The sequence below is a fragment of the Paramormyrops kingsleyae genome, chromosome 16 (genome assembly GCF_048594095.1).
Source record: "Paramormyrops kingsleyae isolate MSU_618 chromosome 16, PKINGS_0.4, whole genome shotgun sequence".
NCBI classification, from domain to species: domain Eukaryota; kingdom Metazoa; phylum Chordata; class Actinopteri; order Osteoglossiformes; family Mormyridae; genus Paramormyrops; species Paramormyrops kingsleyae.
This window is the reverse complement of record NC_132812.1, coordinates 24,423,232-24,435,937: the sequence shown is the minus strand read 5'-3', so window position 1 is coordinate 24,435,937 and position 12,706 is coordinate 24,423,232. Positions and strand designations below refer to the sequence as shown.

The 12,706-nt window shown below is 43.8% G+C and overlaps 1 protein-coding gene across 6 annotated transcripts; it reads left to right on the top strand.

Moving 5' to 3' along the window:
* Positions 1–1,913: 1,913 nt before the first annotated feature.
* prkag3a (protein kinase, AMP-activated, gamma 3a non-catalytic subunit) lies at positions 1,914–12,123 on the top strand. Of its 6 annotated transcripts, none has more exons than XM_072700325.1 (14): positions 1,916–2,070; positions 3,454–3,489; positions 5,344–5,395; positions 5,469–5,575; positions 5,759–5,840; positions 7,245–7,303; positions 7,556–7,601; positions 7,723–7,777; positions 7,923–8,049; positions 8,162–8,327; positions 8,913–8,950; positions 9,748–9,894; positions 10,175–10,268; positions 11,522–12,123. In XM_072700325.1, the coding sequence occupies exons 4-14, from the start codon at positions 5,504–5,506 to the stop codon at positions 11,563–11,565; spliced, it is 930 nt and encodes a 309-aa protein (XP_072556426.1). In that variant the 5' UTR covers positions 1,916–2,070; positions 3,454–3,489; positions 5,344–5,395; positions 5,469–5,503; the 3' UTR covers positions 11,566–12,123. The 6 variants fall into 6 exon arrangements, 5 of the variants coding, with proteins under 5 accessions (XP_023695851.1, XP_072556426.1, XP_023695854.1 ...); XM_023840086.2 differs by having other exon boundaries at positions 3,454–3,493; XR_002841568.2 differs by lacking the exon at positions 5,344–5,395 and having other exon boundaries at positions 1,914–2,070; positions 3,454–3,493; positions 10,175–10,347.
* The last annotated feature ends 583 nt before the right edge of the window (positions 12,124–12,706 follow it).

The window sequence follows — 12,706 nt, the reverse complement described above, 5'->3', positions numbered from 1 at the left end:
CCATCCATGTTCCATACCCACGGGTTCTGCAGGGCTGCCGATTACCAGAAAAGGCGCCCATAGTATCACAGGCAAAACCCTGCTAATGTATCCAGTTCTCTGTCAGAAGAGACCCTGCCCTCTATTTATGCTTTGTTTTCTAACTCTCAGTAACATACAGGGTGCTGGCTTAAATCTAGGCACTCGTCTGTAGTGGCACCCTCTCACCACTAGGGGTGTAAATCGTAAGCTTTGCCATTACACGATTCAATATGTGGAGATAAACTATATTGCCAAAAGTATTGGGGCACCCCTCTAAATCACTGAATTCAGGTCTTCCAATCATTTCCATAGCCACAGGTGTATAAATCAAGCATCTAGACATGCAGACTGCTTCTACAAGAAAGAATGGGTCGCTCTCAGGAGTTCAGTGAATTCAAGCGTGGTACCATGATACAATGCCACCTGTGTAATAAGTCCATTCGTGAAGTTTCCTCACTACTAAATATTCCACGGTCAACTGCTAGTGGTATTCTAACAAAATGGAAGCAATTGGGAACAACAGCCATGACGTGGTAGGACAGGTAAAATCACAGAGCGGGGACAATGCATGCTGAGGTGAACAGGGTGCAGAGTCGCCGACTGTCTGCTGAGTCAATAGCTACAGACCTCCAAACTTCATATGGCCTTCAGATTCGCTCAAGAACAGAACATAGAAAACTTCATGGAATGGATATAACACCTTTGGAATGAATATCCGAGGTCAACTGTCAGTGGTATTACTGCAAGATTGAAGTATTTAGGAACAAAAGATCATATAAAGTAACACAGTGGGGTTGCCAAGTGCTGAGGAGCCTGGTCATCAACGCTTTGTTCACTCAATTACTGTAGAGTTCCAAACCTCCTCTGGCATCCCAGCACAAAAACTGTGCCCCGGGAGCTTCATGGAATGGGCTTCCAGCTGTATGCCAGCTTCACATCACCAATCACAATTCCATTTAAAATGTCTGAAAAACACAATGTCTGCCCAAGACATTCTGTCTTATACATATACTTTAACAGCAAAGAAAGATTTCTGTACATGTACAGCTTACTCTCTGAAAACACAGGATAATAAGTAGATGAAATTTACTGTCGTGTATTTGTCTCTAATCTCTACAAAGGAGAGTCTCCAGATTGCTTTGTGTGATAAATTTTTTCACAGATATTTTTGATAGTGTTTCAGAGTATTGTCATACTTTAATGATATGGATCAATATGTGTTAATTGAGTCAACTAAATCATATTGTGGCCTTGATGACCAATATATTGATTAGAACTGATTAACTATTACACCCCGACTTAACAATGTTGCATAAAGCCAGGTAACAGAGTGCAGGAGCTATTAATAACACTCTGTAGAGCAGCCAATCACAGCTCCAGAACTCGCCCTGCGGCTCTCTGTAGGACGTCTTCGGAAGGGTGACAGAAACGGGCCCTGCCTGTGATCTTTCTAATCCATGTCACCTACAAATTGTCTCCGCCCATTCAGCTCATATGTCACTTCTCGGTCTGGGGAGGTTGTAACTGCTTATGTGTTGCTTCAGGCGTCGTCATGACGACCTTCTGTAGAGGCCGTTACATGCTTTAGAGTTAGCAGCCTTACTTGCTGTTTTTCCCTTTGGTTGCAGGACGTGTGCGTGTCACTTTGGGTCTATGCTCAGGAATATATTGGTCCCTTTCAGACAAAGCCAGTGTAGCTCCTGCTGGTGTCCCGATCCCACTGGCCCTGTTGGAAACCATCAGCGGTTCCAGAGCCACGACAACTGGCTCGCCAAACTGTGTTGTACACACAGTCTCTGCCTCTGGATCTTCCCCTCCCCCCCCCACCCCGGCAGGCCCGGTCTCTCCACCCCGCCTACCCAGCGCCAGCCCCCAACATGCCACTGCCAGCCTCTGCTCCTAATTTAGACCCAACGGCTCCACGGTAGGCGAGCCCACTTGGAGCACGTTCAGGACGGGACGGGCGCAGCCGGTGAGCTTCTGCTAACACACCACATGTAACCGGCCAAACGCACGGGACAGCCCCTCACCATGGACCCTCTTGGTCAGGTAAGGCACCTGCACACCCACACATGCACATGTGTGTGTGAGAGCGTGTGGGCGAGAGAGCCAGAGAGGTGACTGGAAGCCCATAAACAGGCTGTTTTTGTGGTTAAACACAGACACCCACTGCGCAGTGAGTCATGATGAAAATACTGTAATTTCTTCTGTCACACTCACAGTTTAAACTGCCAGACTCAAAATTCAAATGCTGCTATTTTATTAAAATCTAACTTAGTTGTGATCTTGCATCCTTTCCTTTAACCTAATTGGACCATGTTAAAAGTCACTGCATATGGTGATGATTTTGTAATTCTGGTTTGCAACAGCGAAACACAGTGAACTGCTGTTTAAAAAGGCAACAACTCCAGTTTAATAGGTACCCAGTCTGCTAATCCAAATACTTAAAATTTTATATTCAGAAGACATAACATGTCACCAGTAAGTATCACAACAAAAACATGTGTCTTCACGAACGCAGTTCTGACTTCTTCTGGGAAATGAAGTTCTGCTTCAGCAGTGGGGAAGTCATGCTTCACTGTTTATTCTGAAGGTGCCTGAAACTGGATCTTTGTATAGACTAAACGATTTTGGAATGGAGGTGGGGAAAAAAAATGGAGAGGTGTCATTGCCAGTGAGGCAGAACAGCTGGTGCGCTTTTCTCTGGGACAAGCCAAGGCTGTGTACCATCTCATTATGCAAATGAGTCCGCAGGAGACCGCGAAATTACACCACGTGCCTTGGCAATGCCGGCCAAGCTTTAGAACCCCTGCGATGCAACAGAATATTTTTGCAGGAATCGGTCCTGTCGAAATGGCGAGCAAGACCCAGTGATGGAGGTCAGGGTACCAAATCACTGGTCTGAGAGGGCAGGCTCACTGTACAGTGACTGGGCACAAACCGGATCAGAGCGACATAAAAGGAACTTCAGAAAAATGGTCATTTGGGCCAGTAATGGGATGGCGGGTTGGTGTCAGGGTCTGGTCAGGTTTACCCTGGGTGAGAAAGTACAGAACACCTTCCCTTATTTAGTTAGCAATGAATAAGGGACAGAGTCCATGAAAAACACCACTCACTAGACTCCTTGTTTTGCAATGTTTACTTAAAAATACCTCAGTGCTCTTGTCATATCTGGAAACAAAACACCAAAACTGGTGTCATGGTGTCACTAATTCCTGGGGGGAAATGCTGTACTTCTGAAACTTTTGGGCAGTAAGAACCTTCACACTGGGTCCTCTAACACTGACTTTGGTGAAAGTGCCACCCAGGCCTCGCTGAACCGCGGTAAAAGTCACTGTGTATGTTGAGGACTTTGTAATTCTGATTTGCTGAAGCAAAACGCAGCAAACTTCTGAAAGATTATTTTGTGCCCACTCTCTTTTCTGTCCACAGGTCCCTGTTGTGGATCACAAGATCACCATGAAAGAGGCAGGTAACTGACAGCAGGGGTGTACGGGGGGCGTCGGAGGGGCGTCGGAGGGGCGGGCGTTGACACCCTGACAGATTCAGGGGGCCCAGCACTTTATCGGGGCTCTTAAATACAAACAGTTATAAAATTATGTATTGTAATTTGGGGAGGGGGCCCAGGGTATCATTCTGTTGGGGGGGGGGGGGGGGCATAATCTTTAGCTATGTGAAAAATGACTGAGTCACTGTGACATGAGTCCTACTTTACCACATTACAATAGGCGCCAAAAGCTCTAATTAATCGTGTGAATGTAACACTCGTTAGAAAGCCCCAAACATTTATGTTGTGAGTACTATTAGGTAACCTAACTGAGGGTTTGGGTATCTAGTAAATCAGACATAATTGTCGTACCCCTGGTACGCACTGCCTGTTCCTGACAGATTGTGTTGTTAGTGTGTGTATTTGTTAGACATACTAAAGAATGTCTCAATCCTGCTTTTCCTACTGGAAACGGCTGCTGTCCAGTGTAAGCCATCAGAAGGCATTATTTAGTATGGACCTCTATTATTCAAATCACGGCCCCCGAGCTCCGAGCACTGCTGGTTTTCCAGCCTTCCTTTACCTGTGAGTCAGGTGTGAAGCCTCTGACCAATCAGAATCAGTAATTATTAAACTAACTACCTGGGAGAACTGAAAACAAGGCCTGGATTTGGAATCGAGGTTCAGATTTGAAGAACCCTGGTATAGACTGCAAATGTCAGTTTTTCTGCATATAGCGAGGGGTGTTGAATGTTGCACATGTGATGTAGTTATGTTCAGCGTTCCTACACACTTTCCATTTTAAAATTACATACTTTTCCAGACTGTAGGGAGATGGAGTCAGTGAACAATGACTGAAAGGGTGGCAGCAGCAATGGAATGACTGGTCAGGGCTGCACCTGTGACTAACAACTCACCCGTATTCAAAACTTTGAAAAACTTTACACTTACTTTGCAATTTGCTTTACAGACACATTTCAGATCCTTAGCCAGCCAGTTACCATAATTGGGATACGCAAGCCAGGCAGGTTAAAACTTGTATTTCCCCATCGTGAATGTTGTAAAATGCAAGGTCCCGTCAATGCCCTACCTCAGTATGTGTAGCTGGAATTTACTTAAGCACGAACCCCACGGACACACCCCTACTCCTCTGCTTGGGGCATCGCTCTTCAAAATGTGCTCTGTGCACATTCTGATGCTGATGACCAGCCCACAATCAGTGAATTAATCAAAAACATTAATTAGTAAATTATTTTTTTTTTAATTACATAGCAGGCTAATTTGCCAGAGTCTGGAAATACTGAAATATTTTTATACTTTCTTTTTTCCATACTCATGTAGGCTTGGAAAACACTAAAATCAAATGTTATAATTTTCTGAATAGGCATATTGTAACGTCTTTACTTTAATATTCGCATTTATGGACTCCCTGGTCCCTTGACATGTTACGCTTTGTGACAGTAACTGTTAAAACGTTCATACAGACAGTGTTATCATAGCACTGTGTAGAGATTAACATCCATTCAAACAGATTCAAAGCTATAACAAAGTTCCTATTAAGGCACACAGAGATTCCCTCCAGTGGTGCATGTTAGAGCTTCCTTTTGTAACTTAAGTGGTTCATGGAAGTGACTGTATTTACTACTTAGCTGAGTAATAAGGATGATAAGGGATGGTATGGTGTGCAGTGGCTAGCGGGAGCACCCTGCACCCCAGGAAACCAGAGTCTCAGCCCTGGTTATACCTTACGTAGAACAAGCAGGTATATAAAGTGGATGGATGGACAAATGCACAGACAGATGTTAAGATCAGTGACTTCCTGTTTTGGGCTGTAGGTTTTACTGCACACTGTGAGCAGACAGTGAATCGTCATTCAGGACTTCAGAGGCAAGTGTGTCCTGAAAACTAAGGGGGTGGGACAGGATGCAGCAGGATGCTCCCCTCTCGTCTCTCCCTACAGGCCCCGATCCTGACATCGCCGTCTACACCAAGTTCATGATGACTCACACCTGCTATGATGCCATTCCGACAAGCTCCAAGCTCGTTATCTTTGACACTACGCTGCAGGTGGGCAAAAAAAATAACGCTCCTCCACAAATGCATCTCCAAGAGTCGTTGAAATTTAAATGCGCATCCGCATACCCAATCAAGATAGCCTTCAGTATGCATTTATCCACAAACTAGTCCGCATCTGCCAGTCGCCCCACGGTTTCCGTGTACAAACTGTGTTCAAATGGGCTGTGTGTACAGGTGAAGAAAGCCTTCTTCGCTCTGGTGGCCAACGGCTTGAGAGCAGCACCACTTTGGGACAACAAGCTGCAGTGTTTCGTAGGTAAGGGAACCCTAGCAAACTCCTGGTGTCACTTTACCCTCCGGAAAGTCCTCCATAAGCCAGGCTCAGATGACAGCCCCAGCCACTCCTCCACAAGGCTCGCTAACATCAATGCTGTATTTCAACTTCCAAGACTCCTTATCAGCACCTCCCAAAGCCCTCTCCATCCTCACTGCAGTGTACAATGACGGGGCGCTAACTTTAGCCAGAACACCTGAGCCTCAGTGTCTAGTGGGAATTGGCAGCTGGATAATCTCCCTCGCATTGGGCGTGGCTATAAATAGCCCCCATTCCCTCCACTAACGGGTGTCACGGTGCAGGCAGGAGAAAGGTGATGATCCACTGATGGCTCCAAGACAAGGGGGGTTTATTAAGGAAATTAACAACACTGGGGAAGGCACAAAAAGAAGGACTGTGAGGGGTCAGAAAAAATAATGGAAAAAAAACAGGAACGAACTACAAGAAACATAAGGTACTACAACAAGTGAACGGGGCAACACAGGGAGCAGGACTAGGCAATAGAACAGAGTAAAACACACAGAGTAACTAAATCCAGTGACTGACCAACAAACAGAACGATGGCAGGCACTTAAATACACAGAACATCAGGGTGAACAAGGAAGAAGTGTAAATCATAATCAAATTAACCATTCAAAAGGACTTGGGTCAACAAGAAACAGGTGGGGTGGATAACAATTACAAACACTGGAACTGGGAGGCATTAACAAACGCTAAAAGCTAGCAACACTATGAAAGACTGAGAACAGAAGTGCAGGCAGAACACAATGGAACTGGGGGAAAGGGGGGGGATAAACCTCATACAGGGACTCAAAGATAAACAATAGTAGACATTAGAAAACACAAAACCAAAACAAGTTAAATAACAAGAGAGCCTGTTATCTATCCAGCCTCAAACTCATGGCTAAAGGGTACAGCCTCCAAACCACAGCAGCTACACAGCAGCCCAAGAAGCAGGGAAACACACTAGGGCTAATGGGCTACAACACAGAGAAGAGAACAGGATGGACAGCAACACCTGCTGGCCAAACGGTTAACAAACATATAGGAGAGGGACGGACAGGCACTGACCCTGACAACAGACCCCTCAGTTGCAAGAGGATTCTCAGAAGCCGTTCAGGTGTGTATCAGTCAGGTCTGCCTCCCAGCTGGCCTTGAATCTTTCCCGACTTTCCCAAATCCTTCTCTTAACACTCTATCTTCAAATGAGTTCAATTCAAAATAAAAGTTTGCAACTGTTACCTGGCAGGATAACAGATACATTCAGATACAGATAAATTAGCAGCAAAAAATGCTGATACCATCAACAATACAACAAACAACACATTTTAGTCTGTGTTTTTGTTTGTTGTTGGTTTTGCTATATATGTGCTCCTGCCCTTCCAGGAATGCTGACCATCACAGACTTTATTAACATTCTCCACCGTTACTACAAGTCCCCCATGGTAAGTTTCTTGCCCCACCCCCGACAGCCCTCCTCTCCTTGCCTCCATGCCCCACCAGTGTCCCACCCTCAATCACAAACCCCCAGGCAAGTTTCAGTAGCTAAAACAAAAATAACATCGACATCCCCAGCATGGAAAATCGAAAATGACGCACTATAGTTTTGCCCCTGTCACCAGGGACACTGCTCTGCTGGAGTTACAGCAGCATTAGTGAAGCCCGACTGAATTCACTCATGTACTTGTGTCTCGCAGGTACAGATCTATGAGCTGGAAGAGCACAAGATTGAAACATGGAGAGGTGATCTGTTCGAATGTAGATTAATCGATAAGCTCAATTCAAATGAGGCTTCTAAGATGACATCCCTGTTCTCTCGTTACAATTTCCATGTGACCTCCCCACACCTTATCTTCTGCTCCAGAAGTGTACCTACACTACTCCTGCCATTCTCTGATTAGCATCACACCAGACTCCAGGTAAACCAAAGGCACTGGTACCTCGAAGCCCAGCAACACATGGCGGGTTCCACCCCCCTTCTGCCAGCTCCCTAACTGGTGTATTCCTAGATGCCAACTGGTTAGGATGGGTTAATTAACTGTTGATGTCCTCACCTTTCTTCAGCTTATTTGACGCCATCTACTCGCTATTGAAAAATAAGATCCACCGACTTCCCGTCATCGACCCCGAATCTGGAAACGTCCTGCACATACTGACGCACAAAAGGATCCTCAAGTTCCTGCACATCTTCGTGAGCGCCCCCTTTCTTCCGTACCCTCATTTCACGGCATTTTTAGTATGTTTAAGAGTCATACAGCCCAGCTTTGTGGTCAGCTCGACTCCCTGGCGCTGTTTCTCCCAAGGGGGCGACGATCCCGAAGCCGCGGTTCCTACAGAAGCGCATCAGGGAGGCGCAAATCGGGACGTTCAAGCACATCGCCACGGTGAAGGAGACCGAGACGCTGTATGACGCCCTGTCCATTTTCGTGGGAAGACGGGTGTCCGCGCTGCCCGTGGTAAACGAAAAAGGTGCCTATTTTAACCTTAGCTTTTTAGCTATATCTATCTATCTATCTATCTATCTATCTATCTATCTATCTATCTATCTGTCTGTCTGTCTGTCTGTCTATCTGTCTGTCTATCTATCTGTCTGTCTGTCTGTCTGTCTGGCTATCTATCTATCTATCTGTCTGTCTTGTCTATCTGTCTGTCTGTCTATCTATCATCTATCTGTCTGTCTGTCTATCTATCTGTCTGTCTATCTATCTATCTATCTATCTATCTATCTTTCTATCTATCTGTCTGTCTGTCTATCTATCTGTCTGTATGTCTATCTGTCTGTCTGTCTATCTATCTGTCTGTCTATCTATCTATCTATCTATCTGTCTATCTATCTGTCTGTCTGTCTATCTATCTATCTATCTATCTATCTATCTATCAAGTGCACAGTTCTAACAGTTAAACTCTACTTCTGTATGTCAGATTGCAATGTAATTGTATTCTGTGACAAAATGTGCCTCATGATGGATCGCCTTTGTTTTTTAAGAAAAAGCGTTTTTCGTTATAAAGATACTACAGTCATCAGTCTAATATAATGTCCACTTTCTTCTCCAGGGAAGGTGGTGGCTCTCTACTCCAGGTTTGACGTTATCGTACGTATTGCCGCTGTTTAATATTAAATATGTTTTGCCGTCGGCCTAACGCACGGATACTGTTATTGTTATTTACGGTTGTTATTGTAAGTTGTTTCTATAATAATGTAAACTATTTCATTAAATCCAAGAATTTTAGTTGGGCTATACCTTTGTTCTGAACTTGTCCTGTTGTAGCCCTTTAAGTATCGCCAAGCAATATTTTTCTTACTAAAACGAGTTCTTACCTAAATTTAATTTCTAACGCGTTTGAGTTCTGCTCCTAGGTAGGTAAACAAATTATTTTGACGATACTGGTTATAATTATTATCAATTGTGTAACGCTTTATAATCATACCTTTAAAATTGTACGTTAAAAATAACTCAGCGGGTGTGTAGTACTTTAAATGCGTTTCCATATGCAAAGTGTATGCAGATATTGCAGTAATTACTGTGAATATCACCTCTAATTACCTATAATGAGGCTTCCCAGCCACGGAGGAGTGAATTATGCGCTATTGAAGAATGCTAGGTTTAACCCATTTCCCACTGGATAATTCATAGGTTCCCACTGGGTTTAGCGACACCATATTCCCCACCACCACCACCACCTTTGTAACTGCGTTTGAAACGTGGTCCACAAGGGGGAGCCAAGAGACTGTCTGTCCTCAAGATTAATGCTTAATACTGTAACAGCCTTTTGCCAGATTCCTCCTTTGCATCGTGATGTCGGGTGTTTTCTGGCCAAAATGCATGCTTTATTGTACGGTTTAAGCAGTGTCCTTATTGCCCTCCCCCATTTTGCTGAAATGGGACAGAACCTTGCTGCGCAGAAGAGCTACAATAACCTGAACATGACCATGCGGGAAGCGGTGCAGAGCAGAGGGTGCTGCGTCGAGGGCGTGCTAAAGTGCTACCCGCACGAGACGCTGGAGGTCATCATCGACCGCATTGCCAAAGCTGAGGTGGGCTTGCGTGTCCCCAAAGCACCTCAGCGAGGGGTCAAATGCTGAGAATATCAACAGACCCCGCTTGGCTGATATGTGTAGGACACTGATTGGCATCGGGGCTAAAATACTTGGGGTTAGGCTTAAAAAACTCAGAGCAATAGCCCGAGTGATCGGACCTAACGGCGGCCATGTTGGTAACCCAATTGATTCTCATTGGGTTAAACCAGACAGTGGTTAACGGGATTCAGAGAACCTGCCCTGTCGGACTCAGAGCCGCCCCCCCCCCCCCCTGCAGGTTCACCGTCTGGTCCTGGTGGACGAGGACGACGTGGTCAGAGGGATCATCTCGCTCTCTGACCTGCTCCAAGCTTTGGTCTTGACGCCGGCAGGTATTGACGCCCTTTACTCTTAGCACCTGGATGGGTGTCCGCCCACACTCATCACATCACAGCCCCTTTCGCAGCCCAGGTAGGCATCCAGCCCCCGGCTCCCCCGTGCCGTTAGGTTCCTGTCCTGCAGCCCAGTGCTGTGCAAGCTCTCTCTATCTGCCCCGCTTATTGCCTTCAGTTACCTTCTGCACCTTCTTACGTTGCCACATACACAGATGAAGGTTCACTCAGTTCTAACCTTTATTATAATTTTCACCCAAAGATAATGGGTGGGTCTCATACCAGTGGCAGAACAACTGTACATCAGGCCCTAGGGCAAAAATTCACACCTAGGGCCTGCCTATGCCAGCTGCAGCAGTTGTAGATGATGAAACATAAGTGGCCTCCAAATTTCATACCCATTATGCACTGCAGTAGTTCGCAAATTCCACAAACATGCTTTTTCATTAAATACATGCCTCAACAACATAGTTTGACTACAAAACATTACAAACTATTACATTTCAAAACTGGTTTAAGTATTGTACGAAATATTTTCTTGTGGTGACTCTCACCATAATGAGATTGCATACATAAAAATGAAAGTTATTAAAGTAGCATTTCACAAGTGCATATGAATTGTATGACATCAGCACCTATGTGAGATTTGCAGTCAGAGGTGGGGGCTCTCAACCTCACTGGGACAGACTGCCCCCCCTGACCTATACTGACTAGACTGTGCCTCACAACTCAAGAATGGTCAAACTACCACAAGCTATCCAGTCACTGCCCGGGTTAACCCAACATCAACCAACAGAATAACCAGTGCAGAGGGGGTTAAACCAGATAGTGAGGAATAATCACACATTTTTTGTCTTTCATCCACACAGTTTGACAGATTGTATGGCCCACAAATGACACCTGCAATTGAAGGGTTTGGTTCCACGTTCATGAATGTGAAGGACACGTTCCTCATTCTGTTTGCATATAACTGTCACTTCATATTCATTCATGGCTTATAGCTGACGCGACTCTCCTGGCTTTTAATATCCAGTGTAGACTTTTCTCTGATTTTCCAGATGGGAATACCATCCAATGCATAAACCAAAATCACAAAGCTATACATTTGTAACATTTATTTTGTAATCTAGGTCATCCTTAATATTTAGCTCAATAGCCTTTATTCCTTATCCTGATATTTAACATAATTCACATTTGGAGTAAGATGGACATATCTAGTGTCTAATTAGATGTCATTGTATTGTGTTTTTCAGAGATTTCAAGACAAATGAGCTGTGACAATTCAAAGAAAGTATGAAATGAATCACGGATTAAGAAAAAAATGTTTTAAATATACATCCACTTATAACAACAGTGATTTTTCAGTGTTGGATTTATGAAATGTATACACTCTAGAACAAGTGATAATTAATCTTCCGGTCCTATTCATTGTTTGCCTGATAATTTATTTTTTGTGTATTTTGTATGGAATATTTTATATTGTCTAGTATCGATCACTTAAACATTGTTGAAGTATCTTTGCTTGGCCGTTCCCTTGACATTAATTGACATAATCATAAACAAGTAATTGTAAATAACAGTGCATTGATTTAAGCTGCATTGTAAAACACGGGACAGCAGCACTTCTCTGCCAAGTAATCCCAGTGTTACTTGTGCAGAATGAGGTAGAGGTTTACAGCGTATCGATTTTCTTGGTGTATTTTATCTTACAGCGTTTCTTTTCAAACCTCACATTTGGTTACGATAAATGTGTTTTTTTTAACTGCAGAATTTTGCACGTCAGCAAGATTTTATATTACAGTGACTGAAGTAATTGTACTTAATAAAAACGAATGTTACAGTTTCATCACAGTGACATTTGAAGTTTGCACAGTTTTGTTTTTTCTTATTATTTGTAGATCAAAGGTCTTCTGCTTTCCAGGAGTGCTGTAGCTGCTCACAGCATCACACACAAAGATAGCTCCCACATAAGTCAGAAAGCAATGATTTACTACAACTAAGGAATACGTTTTATGTTACTGTACACATAAACTGTTACACTGTGGAAAAAGGGCATCTAACTTTCGAATCATACTTTAAAACGCTACAAACTAAATGCAAAAGTATGTATTCAGCATATTAATGTTTATTATTTCTCATATTTTCCAGTATATTTTTTTACAGTATGTTAATAACTCACCAAATTCACATTCAAATGTACAGCACGATATCAGTTGTAACGTTGATCACATAATATTATCGTTCTACATATCAGTCTGTTTCTAGTGAAAGTCTGGTACTAACATTTTGGCGAGATATTTTCAACAACATTGTTTATCCATTTGATCCTATGGAACGGTTCCCAAAAGGTGTGTAGAAAAAAAGAATCGTCGTCATTTATACGGTGAGTGGCGTGATTATGACGGGAAACTAGGAAAATTATTCGAACCCACCCTAAT

Excerpts from the sequence above, each read along its gene's own strand:
- prkag3a (XM_023840083.2), top strand. Across the intron at positions 3,494-5,468 it reads GATCACCATGAAAGAGGCAG|GCCCCGATCCTGACATCGCC; the intron begins GTAACTGACAGC and ends CTCTCCCTACAG. Across the intron at positions 7,778-7,922 it reads AGCATCACACCAGACTCCAG|CTTATTTGACGCCATCTACT; the intron begins GTAAACCAAAGG and ends ACCTTTCTTCAG.